At 45.1% G+C, this 16,746-nt stretch overlaps 1 protein-coding gene across 2 annotated transcripts in view; it reads left to right on the plus strand.

Annotated features, from left to right (window-relative positions):
• Positions 1–16,746, plus strand: part of LOC126470240 (set1/Ash2 histone methyltransferase complex subunit ASH2-like) — a 206,817-nt gene that overhangs the window by 18,558 nt on the left and 171,513 nt on the right. Inside the window, exon 2 of one of the 2 annotated variants that reach the window (XM_050097942.1) lies at positions 15,046–15,171. The exons of the other annotated variant lie outside the window; for it this stretch is intronic. Within the exon in view, the coding sequence (XP_049953899.1) occupies positions 15,092–15,171 (80 nt within the window). The 5' untranslated portion in view covers positions 15,046–15,091. The remainder of the gene's footprint in view (positions 1–15,045; positions 15,172–16,746) is intronic. 2 annotated transcript variants of the gene reach the window in all.

Consider the following 16,746-nt stretch of genomic DNA (forward strand, 5'->3'; position numbering starts at 1 on the left):
CTCTGTGTGATTTTAGTTCGTTTTGTCTGGTCTTTGTCTCAGTTTCTCTTGTTCTGTGTCATCTGTGCTCTATTCTGTTACTCGTTTTTATTCTCTGTGGGTGTTTTTCGTACTTGGAAAAAGGGTCCGATGACCGTAGCAGTCTGGTCCCTTTAATCCCACAAACCAACCAACCAACCAACCAACCACCTGGCACCACCACATCCTCACCATGCTTCATGAATGGGGCCTTTGTCATGCTCTGCCAGTTTTTATCCGTAACTTTCTTTCTTGTCGCTCTCTCCGGGTCCAAGTTGGTTCCTCCTACAGCACTTCCACTTGGCAAGAAAATGGGGTTCCACAGGGTTCTGTGCAGGGCATTCCTCTCTTTCTCGTCGCCATTAATGGACTGGTGGCGGATGCTGCTCCGACAGTGTTCCCCTCTTTGATTGCTGATGATTTTTATATCTACATTGCTTCCTCCATCGTGGGTGCTGCAGAATGCTATCTATAGGGGGCAATCTGCTTGGCACAATGTTGGACTCTCTCCCATGGCTTTCAGTTATCAGTGGCCAAGTTGTGTGTCATGCATTTCTGCCATGGCCGTTCAGTCCATTCCCATCTGGACCTGTTCCTCAATGGCCAATCCCTTGAGGAGGTGGACATCCATCGCTTCTTGGGTCTGTTCTTCGATGCCCGGTTGACATGGCTCCCACATCCTAGCCAGCTGAAGAGGACGTGCTGGTCACATATCAATGTTTATAGATGTCTGTGCAATACCACCTGTGGTGCAGACCGTTCTATTATCCTGCGTTTGCACAAAGCGCTGGCCCAGTCTCGTTTAGACTACAGGTGTCCTGTCTATGGTTCTGTGTCACCTTCGACATTGCAGATACTAGACCCCATCCACCATCGTGGGGTACGACTTGCGACTGGTGCCTTCCAGATTATCCCCATGATTTACCTTCTCGCAGAGGTGGGGATTCCACCGCTGCGAGTTTTGAGCCAACAACAGCTGATATCTTATGCGCTCTGCATTCGCTGCACCCCAAAGCACCCTAATTATGGTCTCCTTTATCCAGACATGGAGATCAACTTCCCTCGAAGGCGGCCACAATGTGGGCTTACCATGGCTGCCTGCATTCAGTCACTCTTTCCTGAGCTCCAGCACTTCCCTTTACTGCCTCTGTTCTCCGCTCACGCACTTACCCCTCCGTGGTGCGTCTCTCGGCCACAGCTATGTCTTGATCTCTCCATCAATTCAAAGGACTCCGTCCCTCGGAGGCCATTCGCCACGAATTCTACTTTGCCACCAATTCTACTGTCTCCTCAGTTCATTTCAGGGTTCCGAAGTGATTTATACTGAGGGTTCCATTGCTGCTTGTCACACTGGTTATGCTAACAAATATGTGAAACACACGGAAATTCGTTCATTGCCAGATGGCTGTAGTGTTTTTACTGCAGAATTGGTAGCCATCTTGCACGTACTGGACCATGTCCGCTTCTGCTCAGGGCTGTCCTTCACTATCTGTAGTGACTCCTTGAGTAGTTTGCAAGCTATCGGCCAGTGCTTCCCTTGCCACCCATTGGTCATAGCTATCCAGGACTCCCTTTCTCTCCTTGATCAACGTGGATGCTCTGTTGTTTTCATTTGGATCCCAGGCCATGTTGGGATCCTCGGCAATGAACTTGCCGATCGACTGGCTAAATTGGCTACTAACGGGCCATCTCTTGCTATTGGCATTCCGGAAATAGACCTTTGCTTGGCATTACATTGTCACATTTTGGTACTTTGGAATCCAGAATAGCACACTCTTTCTTCGCCATACAAGCTCAGGGCAATAAAGGATTCTACAACTATGTGGCAGTGCTCCTTATGGGCCTCTCGTAAAGCCTCTGTCATCCTTTACCAGCTCTGCGTGGGCCATAGTTGGCTGACTCATGGTTATCTCCTCCCCCTCTGTCATTGTGGATCAATGTTGATTGTGGTTCACCTCTTACTGGACTGTCCCGACTTTGGCGCCCTGCGACAGACTTTCAGCTTTCCTGACTTGCTAATCCTGGCGTTAGCCGACAGTGCTTCAGCGGTTGATCTAGTTCTAAGATTTCTTCATGATGGTGGTTTTTATCGCTTCATTTAAGGGTGGGACCTTCAACCTTATCGGTGGGTGAAGGGGATGGCAGGCTCTCTTGCTCCTCCCTTTGCCCCAATTGGACTGGCTTTGACTGGGCTTGTTGGTTCACCCCCACCCTCTGCCTTCCCCCCTCCTTTCTTTATGGGGTCAGTTATATCTTGAGTGTCTATCTTGTCTACCTGTGCTTCATCCTTCATACCCCTGTCATTAGTCACTTTCTTTCCCTCCTCTCTTCTTCCACCCTTCTCTGTCAATAATTTGTATTTTTATGGCCATTGTAGATCACTCTTATAGTGTGAGGTTTTATCGGTTTTAGCTATTCCAAAGTCGGAGGGCTGATGGCTGCATAGTTTGGTCCCTTCTACAATCCAACCAACCATTCAACCAACCAATCGTAAGGACAGCTGTAGGCGTTTAATTTTCTTACAATTGTGAATGGCCGTGGTCCCCGAAACCGCCAGTCAAAAGGATGGTCATACAAAAAAAGACCATGTTGTCTGTAACAGTCTTGGCTGCAGATTTCTTGACCTACATTATCAGGTGGAAAATTGAAGGTCTTATCTTCATAGGTCAGGGATGCTCCATACAAAGGAAGCAGCAGATTGGGTAGCAGAGTACTTGCAGAGGGCACATGGTGGTTTTGTAGGCTAGGTGGTAGTTTGGGGTATGCATAGGAATATATGCCAGTTGACACACACACACACACACACACACACACACACACACACACACACACACACACAAACGAAATCAGTCCACATTCAGAGTAGATGCATCGGCTGTTAAAATTGTATCAGTAAATTGTCGAAGTATTAATAACAAATTTACTGCCCCCCAGGAATTTTGTCACATACAAATTATTCTTGTAACTGAGGGCTGGTTGAAACCTGAAGTAGAAAGTTGCGAAATATTTAGTGGGTTATGGAATAAATATTGGAAAGACAGATTAGACGTCATAGGAGGGGATCATGCACTAGACGAAAATACACTGATGGAAAAAAAATCGCAGCACCAGGAAAGAGTTGCGCGACATAAATAGTAGTTGCCAGGGGTGTTTCTACATTTGAGAAATAGTGTCTATTAGAATTTCTCACCACCTGCATAAGAGTGGCACTAGTGCCATCAATATGAGGAAGCAAATCAGGTTTACTTTACATACACACTGAAATGGTTGTGAGCGTTATTTATCTTTTGAGACTGGACATGTTTAAGGTGACAAAGATGCCATTATTAACACCTCACTGTGTTTGATTCAGTGGTGTCAAGTGAGAGTTCATTGGAGAGAAGTGTGGAGGTCTGTTGTTTTTTCTGATGAAAGCTGGTTCTGCCTCAGTGCCAATGAGGGCATGTGTTGGTTAGGAGGTGGCCAGTTGAGTGCTGGCAGTTAACTCGTATGTGTGCTAGACACCTGAAGTTATATAGTCTAGAGTGCAATTTCGTATGACAGCAGGAGCACTCTTGCGGTATCCCAAGCTACTTAAGTGCAAATTTGTATGTCAGTCTGGTGATTCGGCCTGTTGTGCTGCCATTCATGAACAGCATTGCAGGGGGTGTTTTCCAGCAGGATATAACACCCACTGACATACTGCTATTGTAACCCAACATGCTCTACATGGTGTCGACATGTTACCCTGGCCTGGTCGATTACTACATCTGTCCCCATTTGAGCCCATTTGGGACATCATTGGACAACAACTTCAGTGTCATCCACAAACAGAATTAACCATCCATATAGTGACTGATCAAGTGCAACAGGCAGGGAGTTCCATCCCACAAACTGACATCTTGCACCTGTACAGCACAATGCATGCACTGTTGTATGCTTGCATTCAGCATTCTGTCAGTTACACTGGTTGTCAATGTACTGGCATTTCACATTTGCATTAGCTTATCTTGCACTTACATTAACCTGTGATCTTGCAGTGTTAATCACTTAAATATGTTACCTAGATGAATGTATTCTTGAAATTTCATTACTCTACACTAATTATTTTTATGTGATTTTTTTTTTCCCCTGTCACTGTATTTTCTCTGTTTGGGTCAAAGTTGAGTGTGACAATGAAGTTGTCTGGATGTGTGTCTAGGTGAAATCAAGTTAATTGTTGATGTTTTTACAGGCCATCCAGTCCCGCTATGGCAGTTTTAGGGTTATTCAAAGAAAGTCTACACTTCAGTATGGCTTCAGCCAAAGCAGAGTTACTAAACACAGCCTTCCGAAATGCCTTCACAAAAGAAGGTGAAGTAAATATTCCAGAATTTGAATCAAGAACAGCTGCCAACATGAGTAACGTAGAAGTAGATATCCTCAGAGTAGTGAAGGAACTTAAATCACTTAATAAAAACAAGTCTTCTGGTCCAGATTTTATACCTATTAGATTCCTTTCAGAGTACACTGATGCATTAGTTCTCTACTTAACAATCGTGCACAACCGTTCGTTCGACGAAAGATCCATACCCAAAGACTGGAAAGTTGCAGAGGTCATATCAATATTCAGGAAAGGTAGTAGGAGTAATCCACTAAATTACAGACCCATAACATTAATGTTGATATGCACTGAATTTTGGAATATGTATTGTGTTTGAACATTATGAATTGCCTTGAAGAAAATGGTCTATTCATACATAGTCAACATCGTTCTTGCAAAATGCAACTGGCTCTTTACTCGCATGACATGTTCAGTGCTATTGACATGGGATTTCAAATTGATTCTGTATTCTTGGATTACCGGAAGGCTTTTGACACTGTACCACACAAGCAGCTTGTAGTGAAATTGTGTGCTTGAGGAGTACATCTCAGTTATGTGACCGGATTTGTGATTTCTTGTCAGAGGGGTCACAGTTTGTAGTAATTGTCGGAAAGTCATCGAGTAAAACTGAAGTGATTTCTGGCATTCCCCAAGGTAGTGTTATAGGCCCTTTGCTGTTCCTTATCTATATAAATGATTTAGGAGACAATCTGTGAAGCCGTCTTAGGTGGTTTGCTGATGATGCTGTTGTTTATTGTCTAGCAAACTCTTTAGAAAATCAAAACAAATTGCAAAACAATTTAGAAAAGATATCTAAATGGTGCAAAAATTGGCAATTGACCCAAAATAACGAAAAGTGTGAGGTCATCAACAAGAGTGCTAAAAGGGATCTGCTGAACCTCAGTCACACCTAAAGGCCATAAATTCCAATAAATACCTTGGAATTACAATTATGATCAACTTAAATTGGAAGGAACACACGGGAAATGATGTGGAGAAGGCAACCAGAGACTGCGTTTTAATGGTAGGACATGTAGAAAATGTAACAGATCTACTAAGAAGACTGCCTACACTATGCTTGTTTGTCCTCTTTTAGAATACTGCTGTGTGGTGTGGGATCCTCATCTGATAGGGTTGGCAGTGTACATTGAAATAGTTCAAAGAAGGGCAGCATGTTTTGTATTATTGTGAAATAGGGGGGAGAGTGTCACTGAAATGATACAGGATTTTGGATGGACATTATTAAAACAGACGATTTTTGTTGCAGATGAATCTTCTGACAAAATTCGTGTCACCAACTTTCTCCTCCAAATGCGAAAATATTTTATTGACACCGACCTACATAGGAAGATATGATTACCATGATAAAATAAGGGAAATCAGAGTTCGTCTGGAAAGATACAGATGTTTGTTCTTTTCTTTGTGAAGTTGGTTCGATGATCCCTCTGCCAGGCACTTAAATGTGATTTGCAGAGTATCCATGTAGATGTAGATGATTGATCTTTCCGTTTACAGCTCTGGTCTTCCCTCCATGCATTGGAGAGACCATGATGACCTGTGTGACCGATCATTTTCTGATCGTCCTCTCTCTCTCTCTCTCTCTCTCTCCCTCTCCCCCTCCCTCACTTCTCTGGACATTCAACCAGACGGCCACTCAACAACACTTACTGGGGTACCGTGATGGACTTAAGAAATAGCTGTGGCCATTAGAGATTGCAGATGGGCTCTCCAATGCCATAAGCAACATCTATTGATGGAGCACTGATTGCCTTTAAATGGCTCCATGTCTGGGTCCACCATCTACTAAAATGATAGAAGCGAGAATGCTGGGAATGGTAGGTTACTACCATTGGACTACGTACTACCCCTTTGTAGATTTGGGCAAAGATATGAAACCTGTATGGATATCAATCCTCCACAAGTGTCTCCCTAAATGGTGTTGTCGCCACTGACGTGGATATTGCTGCCGAACGTTTTGATCTGCATTGTGCTTGAACCTCTGTGTCTGAGAATCATCAGCCTGCATTTCATGCCCTCAAACAGCAGGTGGAGCAGTTCACTTACCTTCCATCACATATCACCTGGAGGCATATAATGCTCCATTCAGTGAGTGGGAATCCTCAGTGCCCTCGCAGTTTGCCCTGACATAGCTCCAGGGCCAGACCACATCCACAGCCAAATGCTCAAACACTTATCAGTGGACTGCCAGCGTCACATCTTTTCCATTTTCAACCGTATCTGGAGTGAAGATAAATTCCCATCTCATTGGTGAGTATGTGTGATCACCCCCATGCTGAAACTGGATAAACACCCCCTTGAGATGGACAGATATCCCTCATTTAGTCTCACCAGTGTTCCGTGCAAGTTGCTTGAACGTATGGTGAGCCAATGAGTGTGTTGGTACCTTGAGTCTCAAAGTCCTTTGACTCCGTCTCAAGGCTTTTGTCATTAAGGCCGTTCTACTGCTTGACGATTTGGTCTGCCTGGAGTGTGCTCTCTTGTCAGCTTTTGCCCAGTGTCAACACGTTATTACTGTCTTCATCGACTTGCAAAAGGCTTATGACATCACATGGTGCCTTCACATCCTCCTAACCCCACACGAGTGGGGTCTCTGTGGCCTGCTCCAGATTTTTGTCAGTAACCTCTTGTCGCACCCTACATTCCAGGCTCAAGTTGATGCTTCCCGCAGCACCCCACATATTGAAGAGAATGGCTCATTACCCTTCGTGTATGCTGATGATTTTTGCAGTTACTGTGTGTGTTGCTGAATGCTGACTGCAGGGTGTCGTATGAAAGGTGCAGTCCTTGGCTCTCACCCATGGCTTCCAGATTTCAGCCACTAAGCTGTGTGTCATGCACTTCTGTTGCCATCATGTTGTCCATCCACACCCAGAACTCTACCACGACAACCAGCTGCTCAATCTTGAGGAGTCTTACTGCTTTTTGGCAGTGGTCTTCCATGCTTGGTTGATGTGGCTTCCCCATCTTCGCCAATGTAAGTGAACATGCTGACGACACATTACTACTCTCTGCTGCATCACTAACACCATCTCCCCCCAGGGGGTTCACGGTCCTTTTGTGAGTACATGCGTGGCAAGCACGGGGCCCTGAGCTATTGCAGCCTTCCTTCTTTTCCTTCTTTCCCGGGCTGCATTTCCTTTCCCTTCCCCTCCATTCCTGTTCTTGCTCCTTCCCCTCTGCCCTCTCCTCTCCCCCTCTTGGTGTCCTTGTTTATGTTGGCCCTGCTATCCTCCTGGTTATGTTGGCTTTGTGATTTGGCTTTGTTGAGTAATTACCTCATCCTTTTGGCATCCTCTGGTCCCCTTCTGGAGTTTGATCTCCATTACTAAATTTCTATTCCTTAGTGTGAGCCATTTGGGGAAGAGCACATTACCTAGTGTCTCCAGTGTGTACCCTCCTAGTTCCTTCCATCTTTTCCTTCACGTCGTTGTCTGATGCTAGGGTTCGTAGCCAGCATGGTAGGCAGCCCGTGTGGTGGGGTGGCTATGTACCCTTATGGTTGAACCCCTGTGAAAACACAGGGATCACACTTTTGATACCTGAGCTGTGACCACCTCATGTAAACCTAGTAGTGGTTGGTTGTCATCCTGGAGCATTGGAACTCCCGACAATGGCCGCTGTGCCAGATGGCCCTTGATGTGACTGGGTGGCGCCTGTGGGGAGAGCCCCTAATCGGAGTGGGTGGTATAACGGCGGACGCTATGCGAATGAAATGCATACGACTCCAGAACTCTGGCCGTTCTTCTATGGCTGTCTCTTTGAATGGAACTGATTCTTTTAGGGTTGCTTCTTCTGCCCCTTCGGTTTTCCCTTCCATGACTACCCCCCTGTGAAGAGTGTCGGGCTCGTCAGCCAGGGGCGAAACCTTTTCCCTGCTGTCTGGTTTGCACCAGGATTGATCGGGATACTTTCACCAATACCGAACCTTTATTTTTTGTAGAACACATTGAAGACAAGTTTGGCAAAGTGGACTATCTGAGCAAGATGTGGTTGGGTTCATTGTTGATCAAAACTGCTCCAGCTGCCGAGTCTGCAGCCCTTCATGCCTGTGACCATCTTGGCACAATTCCTGTGTCCATTGCCGCCCCCCCCCCCCCCCTCACCCCCCTGCAACAGTCTTTGAATATGGCTCAAGGTGTAATTTTTCACAGGGACCTCATCCTTCTAACTGATGAGGATCTTATTGACAATCTATGAAGGCAGGGTGTGCACATTGTTCGGCATGTTCAGAAGGGCCCGAAGGACAATCACATTCATACTGGTGCCTTTATCCTGGCCTTCGTAGGGGTACCCTCCCTGAGGTCAAGATTATGGTGTATCGATATGATGTGAAGCCGTACATCCCACCACCTATGAGATGTTTAAGTGTTTGCATTTTGGACACATCTTCCCACTGTTCGCAGACCCCTCTCTGTGGTGATTGCGGACGTCCACTCCATGAGGGGAGTTCCTGTGTTCCCCCTTCTGTGTGTGTTAATTGTCATGGCAATCATTCTCCACATTCACAGGATTCCCCGGCTTATAAGCAGGAAAAGAAAATACAGGAGTATAAGTCCCTTGATCGTCTAGCCTAACTGAGGCTCGTCCTGTGTCAGTGACATCTAGCGATGCTTTAGTTACATCTTAACCCTTTCCTCCCCCTTCCTTACCCCAGTTCCGAACCCCTGTCCTCCACCCCTCCCCTGCGGTCCCCACACCCCTCCCCTTTTGGGGCGGGCCCCCCTCCCCAGCCGGAGAAGTGTCCCATTTCTTCGGCATCTGCCAGTCAAGGGCGCCCCTCCTGGGACCCCATCTTCACGGCACCTTCCAGGCCAAAGGTCTGCTGCCACAAAACGACCACGAGAACCGCGGTTTGTGGGCCTCAAGGTCGCCCGCTCTCTTTCTATTTCAGATCTTGCTGCAGCTGGCTCCCTTTTGCAGCACAGACCTCCTCTGTCTCAAATAGAAAAGAAGAAGAAACATAAGTCCCGGGACAAGGAGCCTCTGGTGTCGCCAGAGGTCCCGTCCCCACCTTCGCAACCTGCCTCTGGCCTGCTGTTCATGGATGTCACCTCTCCTTGTCGGTGACGGAGAGTGACCCGGTGGCATGACTGGCTTTAGTCTGTTCACCCCCATTTGACTCCTTCTGTGGTTATCCAATGGAATTGTAATGGATATTACCGTCACCTTCTGGAGTTGAAATCCCTTATTTCGTTTTACTCTGCACTTTCTTCTTCTCACGATACGGCCTCTGGCCCAGACTCCATTCATAACCAATTGATTCAACATCTCAGTGCTCCACAACAACAACAACAACAACAACAACAACAACAACAACATCTTCTGTGTGTGATTAACCGTATTTGGCTCCAGGGTGACTTCCCTTCTCAATGGAGGGATAGCATCCTGGTTCCTCTCATTAAGACTGGTAAGAACCCCCTGTTTGTCAAAAGCTATCGGCCAATTAGTCTGACAAACGTTGTTTGCAAGTTACTTGAATGGATGGTAGCCCGTTGGCTCAATTGGGTCCTCAAATCTCTGAAACTATTATCCCCTTACCAGTGTGGCTTCCGAGAGGGATGGTCTCCGATCGATCATTTACTTTCAGAATGAGATTTTCACTCTGCAGCGGAGTGTGCGCTGATATGAAACTTCCTGGCAGATTAAAACTGTGTGCTGGACCGAGACTCAAACTTGGGACCTTTGCCTTTTGCAAGCAAGTGCTCTACCATCTGAGCTACCCAAGCACAACTCGCACCCCATCCTCACAGCTTTACTTCTGCCAGTATCTTGTCTCCTACCATCCAAACTTTACAGAAGCTCTCCTGCAAACCATGCAGAACTATCACTCCTGAAAGAAAGAATATTGCGGAGACATGGCTAAGCCACAGCCTGGGGGATGTTTCCAGAATGAGATTTTCACTCTGCAGTGGAGTGTGTGCTGATAAGAAACTTGCTGGCAGATTAAAACTGTGTGCCGGACCGAGATTCAAACTCGCTGTGCTTGGGTAGCTCAGATGATAGATCACTTTCCTGCGAAAGGCAAAGGTCCTGAGTTTGAGTCTCGGTCCAGCACACATTTTTAATCTGCCAGGAAGTTTCGATCATTTACTTTGCTTGGAATTTGCACTTCAGCAGGCTTTTTCCCAGCGCTGCCATTTGATGGCAGTATTTTTCGACCCTTGCAAGGCCTATGACATGGCTTGGTGCCATCATATCTTAATTACACTTCATGAGTGGGGTCTTCAGGGCCCACTCCTGATATTTATCCACCAGTTACTGTTCGATTGGTGCTGTCTTTAGTTCTCCACAGGCTCAGGAGAATGGCATCCCACAGGATTCCGTATTGAGTGTACTTCTTTCCCGCATTGCTATAGGTGGACTCGTGGCCTCCGTCAGTCCTTTGGTCACCCCTGCTCTGTATGTGAATGATTTCTGCATTTGGGTTAGTTCCTCTTTGATGGCGTCTGCAGAGCAGCAATTCAGCGTGCTATATGGTGTGCCTCTGCATGGACCTTCCCACACGGGTTTGTTCTCTCCTTTAAAATCGCGGGTGGTCCACTTCTGTCACCATACTATGTTCCTCCCCAATCTGGAGCTCTACCTCGATGCACAATGTTTACCTGTGGTCCCACAATTTCATTTCCTGTGTCCTCTTTTCGACAACCAGCTCACTTGGCTGCCTCATATCAGATTTCTGAAGATAGGATGTTTCTGTAAACTCAGTGTCCTTCCAGAATGAGATTTTCACTTGACAGCGGAGTGTGCGCTGATATGAAACTTCCTGGCAGCTTAAAACTGTGTGCCAGACTGAGACTCGAACTCGGGACCTTTCCCTTTCGTGGGCAAGTGCTCTACCAACTGAGCTACCCAAGCACGACTCACATCCCGTCCTCACAGCTTTACTTCTTCCAGTATCTCGTCTCCTACCTTCCAAACTTTACAGAAGCTCTCCTGCGATCCCTGCAGAACTAGCACTCCTGAAAGAAGCACTTTCCTGTGAAAGGCAAAGGTCCCGAGTTAGAGTCTCGGTCCGGCACACAGTTTTAATCTGTCAGGAAGCTTGTGTCCTTCGCTTCCTTGCCCACACCTGTTGGGATGCAGATCATTCCACTCTTCTCCACCTTTATTGGGCTTTAGTGCTGTCACGCTTGGACTATGGTTGTCAAGTTTATGGTTCGGCTGCTCCTTCCACACTGCGCCTGCTGGATCCAGTCCACTGTTGTGGTATCCGTTTGGCCACTGGTGCCTTCCCTACTACCCCTGTTGATAGTCTTCTGGTTGAAGCTGGGATCTCCCCCCCCCCCCCCCCCCCCCCCTTTCTGTTCGGCGGTTCCCGCTTCTGGTTTTATGCAATCACTGTTTGTTCCTCTCCCACTCATCCTTCCTATTCTATCCTATTCCCAGACCAAGGATGTCACCCACCTGATTCCCGCCCTTGGGCGGGTTTACTGGTTGGGCTCCGCCTTGCGTCTTTTCACCATGATTTTCGACTTCTTTCTTTGCCCTGTCTCCCATGTTCCCTCCCCAACACTCCCCTTGGTTAGTTCCTCAGCCCCGGATTTGGATGACTCTCCGCTGAGGTCCGAAAGATTTCATTCCCCCAATAGTGTTTCGATGTCTTTTCTGCCAACTTTTATAGGAGTTTTTGGGATGCTGTTGTTCTTTCCACTGATAGCTATAAATCTGCTGATCATATGGGATATGCCTTCACGTCCTCTGCTGGCATGGAAAATCATCTCCTACCAACTGCATATGGGGTGTTTACTGTGGAATTGATGGCAATTACCCAGGCCCTTATCTTTATTAACCAGTCTCAACTCAACCGCATTTTGTTATGTACGGACTCAATGAGTGGCCTTCAGGCTATTGATTGGTGTTCTTCCCGCCATCCCTTGATTTCGGCCATCCATGACAATCTCGCTGATCTTCACCATGCCGCTTGTTCCATTGACTTCCTTTGGGTCCCTGGCCATGTGGGTATCCCAGGTAATGAGCTTGCTGATTGTTTGGCTGGGGGTGCAGTCACTTACCTCCCCCTTCTCTGTAACCCCCTCCTGCGGCAGATTTACAGCTTCATATCAAATCCCACTTCGCACAATCATGGGCCAACTCTTGGGAGGCTACCTCCCTGTTTAATAAACTTCTTGCGCTTAAGGTGACACCTGTCCCATGGCGTTCTTCTTTCCGCCGCTCTCAAAAAGACTCGCCCACCCTTTGTCGTCTCCGCATTGGCCATACCAGGCTGACCCATGGTTTTCTTTTGCGTAATGAGCCACCCCCACTTTGTGGTTGTGAAGCCTCCAGTCAGTAGCCCACATTTTGGTGGAATACCCCCTTCTTTTGACTCTGCGTACTAAGTACGGACTTCCCCACACTTTATCTTTGATATTGGCAGATGATTCCCGGATGGTTGAACTGGTTCTCAGTTTCCTCTATCAAAGTGGTTTTTATTTTCAGTTCTAAGGTTTTTAATCTCCCTCTGAAGTAGGGACAGGGCAGTGAGGGTTGGGGTGTCTCCCACTGTAAGGTGTGTTTGGAGATTCCTGACTCCCGTCCCTGGCCAAGATCCTCTTTTCTCTCCCTTTTACTCCATTTTTATCGCTTTTTACATTTGGTTAGTCTCCTTTTACAATATGCACTTTTACATTCTAGGCATTGAATGCTTTTGAATAGCAGCTGGTCTTGCCTGTACTGCATCAGAGATGGGTTATTTCCTGCATCTAGCATAGCCTTGGGGTTGCCAACTTGCTGACTTCCCTCCTTTTGTTTTCACCATTGGCAACGCGACTGCACTTTTACGTTTTTTTTTAGCCTTTTACCTTTTATCTTTGCGACTCTTCTGAGATGTAAATCTGTCCAAATGGACCACCTTTGAAATAAGGGACTGATGACCTTGCTGTTTGGTCCCTTCAACCCCAATCAACCAACCAACCAACAAACTAACACCAGCTGAGGAGCGGACCACATTACACAATTGCGGCTGTACAGAGCTCCTACACTGTCCCGTACTGATTATGAGAGTGTGGCATATGGCTCGGCATTGCTTTTAGCATATCAGATGTTGGATCTCATACATCAATTTTTGGAGGCTTCCGACTTATGGCAGGTGCCTTTTGGGTCCTTTCACTTGCTGCAGTTACCCTAAGAGTTACTGCTATTTGCTATATAATTGAAAATCCTCTGTTTAACAACCCCTACCCTTCTGTGTTCAGTTTACTGTGACAAGGATAGCACCAGGCTTCCCAGCAGATGAAGTGAGTCTCACTGGCTCATTTTAAATGGAAGACAACACCTCAGACTTGTTCGTTGGGGTGAGGGATGTTCTTGGTGTCTGCTTCTCTTGTACAGGACTCTTGAGATGTACCATCGACACACAACTAACAGTCAAGTGGAAGAGTGGTGATACATCCTGTGCTTGCTGCAGAGAAGGCAGTACCCATTGGAGAGTACAGTACCTTGGATACCTTTGGTTCTGTGCTACATAACTCATTGCATTTCAGCCAACACACCCATTCAAAACAGCTTCCTACAGCTTGACAACAGTGAGAACGGTTTCAAGCTGTTTGCGAACAGCAATCCTGTATCCAGGAACGCTATTCACAGTGGGGCAGCATTTTAACTGTTGCAGTGTTTGTCTGCACACTAAACACCCGAACTTGAGTTACCCTCACTGATATTGTTTTAATTTCAGGATTTCTAAGGATTGCAAGTTCACTTGAAGATCTGAACCTACAACACCCAAGAAAGTGGTTTCTGCGAATAACAAGAGAAAACGTGGGTTCATCTTCACAGATTTCTTGAAGAGAACTTGGTTTATCGAACTTTTCTTGAGATTCCTCTTGCTAATGCACTGTGCAACAATGTTGAAAACATGAATCTCAATAATATACAAACATAAATGTCAACAGTGTACATTACTGTTGATGGTGGAGACTAAATAGAACATGATATGACAGTTGAAATATGAGAAAAACACAATATTACAACACAGTAGGTGAATTTGTAAGAGCTTAGTGTGTCATATAATGGTAATCTTTCAAACACTGCCTTAAAAGGGGACAGTGAGGGGGAAAAAGAGTGTGTGTGTGTGTGTGTGTGTGTGTGTGTGTGTGTGTGTGTGTGTGTGTGTGTGTGTCACGTTTTCTAGACCAAAGCTTGTAACAAAGTAAAATATCACCAGCAGCCACTTTGGTGCCTTCAAAATATCATTCTTCAAAATTTGTTTTTCGACAAGTGAAAAACTGCACTGCAGTATGCGAAGTACCATTTCATTGTGTGCTGAAGGTTATGTATTTAAGTAAATAAAGCACCCAAGATGAATGAAATAATGGTAAAACATGTTTGTGTGGATTACTGCATTATGTTATTGAATACCTCAAAAAGCCCATACCTTTTAATACTCTGTTGGCCATTAAAATTTCAACACCAGGAATGATAGTGAAACTTTACTCATTGTGCAGGTGCAGCATAGAAGGAAGAAAACATGTGGTTTGGAAGTATGCAGGGTGTGAAATTTTGCACACATAGTTGCCATTTCAGGCAGCAACAGTGGCTCTAAACCGGCTGGGAATTGAGTCGAACTGGGCTTGGGTGACAGATGCAATACATTATTCTATTCTGCTTTAACTTCATGCCAAAGTTCATCAGTCATAGTGGCTGATGATAACATATGTTCACGACAGTTACAGGATCCTGACCTAAGTGAGCAACAGCATTATGGAATTATAAATGACTGTTTTGATAGGCTGCAATCCTGCCGCTGCCAAATTCAGACATGCACAGGAAAATGTTTCTCCTTCTTACATGAGGTAAAACATGATCTTTGCACTAACATATTTGACTTCAACTTCTGAATGAGAAACCTGTTGTGTAATCTTTCCTTATTCAGTGTGTTTCAAAGTCTTTGCATGAAACTTCTAAGAGGTGATAGATCATGTAATTGGGAATGGCTTACATTACAGACAAAATGTTTGCTGACACTGCCTGTTGAAACTAGGTTTCTTTTATTGTGGCTTATGCCACTAGAGGCACAGGGCGTAGGCCCTTTGTGGCATGTGTATGCAATGTGTGTTACACATAATCCAGCCATCTGCCCCATGTGAAAGGTGATAGAATGACCAAAACTGAACTTCTTAATTAACTTCTCAAATATTTTTCTTTGCTTTGAGACACTCTTTCTTAAGGTGGTGGTGTTGAAAATCACCATTTTTCCTGTGGTAGGTGATATACAGCACACCTAGTTAGCAGAAACTGCTAGCTTAGTGGAATCTTATCACCCCAGGACCATCAGCTACCAAAGCGTAGCTTCTCCAGCAAGCATAAGCAAACATTGTGTATCTAACAAAAAACATTCACCATTACGTGATCTATCACCCCTAGATGTTTGATGCAAAGACTGAAATATCTCATATACAGAATGTAGATGACACCGCTTGTACCCACTTTGTGCAGTTGCACTGAAATATTAATTGCTTGCGTATCCAAGTGAGACAGTCTTATGTTTGCTACATGCCATCTTCGTGGTATGGCAATTTTAGTGACCAACAATGTATTATATGTACTTCATGTTAGTGACTTGTGCAATCACTGTGAAATTTTCCATAAATGGTAACAAACAAATAATATAATGATAAAGTATTCTTATTGGAACAGAAAAGTTGTAAATACTTTTGTGTTGGTTAAGACCTTTTAATAAAATTCTTTAAGTCATCTTAGAAAAGTGAAACAGCGATTTGAATACACAATACAGCAAGATTTCAAAATAAAATTCCTTGTGCTTGGAATAGTACTCATAATTTTTTCATTATCTTTCAGGTAGTTTTTAGTTAACTTTTTTGGGATATGTTTAGCCATTCTCTGAGGCATTCAGTGTAAATGTTCTTGCCACAGTACTCAATGGTGTAAAAACTTGAAATTTGACATAGATTTGTATAAGTTCTTTCAGCTATCAAAATGATCATTTCCAGTTTTGTTCCATCTACTGCTGTTTACAAAGTCCTTGCTGTTGATCAACTAAGCCATTCTCCAAGATATTTTATGAAGTGGCCTTTTGTACATGTCCTCTTGGGAGACAAGGCAGCAATTTTTTTTATGTTGGTTAGGAACTTGGTTCATGTAATTTTTATAAAACTAATTGTAATAACTGCATTGTTGAGAGGGGATGGTTGAAGTGTTGCTTTTTTCCATATCCACTACCAAGAATGAGACACAAACAGGAAATACCAATATAGTGAGTATTGGTGTGTTCATTGTTGTCAGTGTGTTCCCATCCATTTCCAAATAAACCTGTCCAGCAGACAGTTGAAGAGAATATGCAGTAAGCTATCCTCATGACTAATTTCTGTCTTGACCTTGGAGCTCTCTAGCAATTCATGTCTTTATTT

Source organism: Schistocerca serialis, chromosome 3, assembly GCF_023864345.2.
Source record: "Schistocerca serialis cubense isolate TAMUIC-IGC-003099 chromosome 3, iqSchSeri2.2, whole genome shotgun sequence".
Classification (NCBI taxonomy): domain Eukaryota; kingdom Metazoa; phylum Arthropoda; class Insecta; order Orthoptera; family Acrididae; genus Schistocerca; species Schistocerca serialis.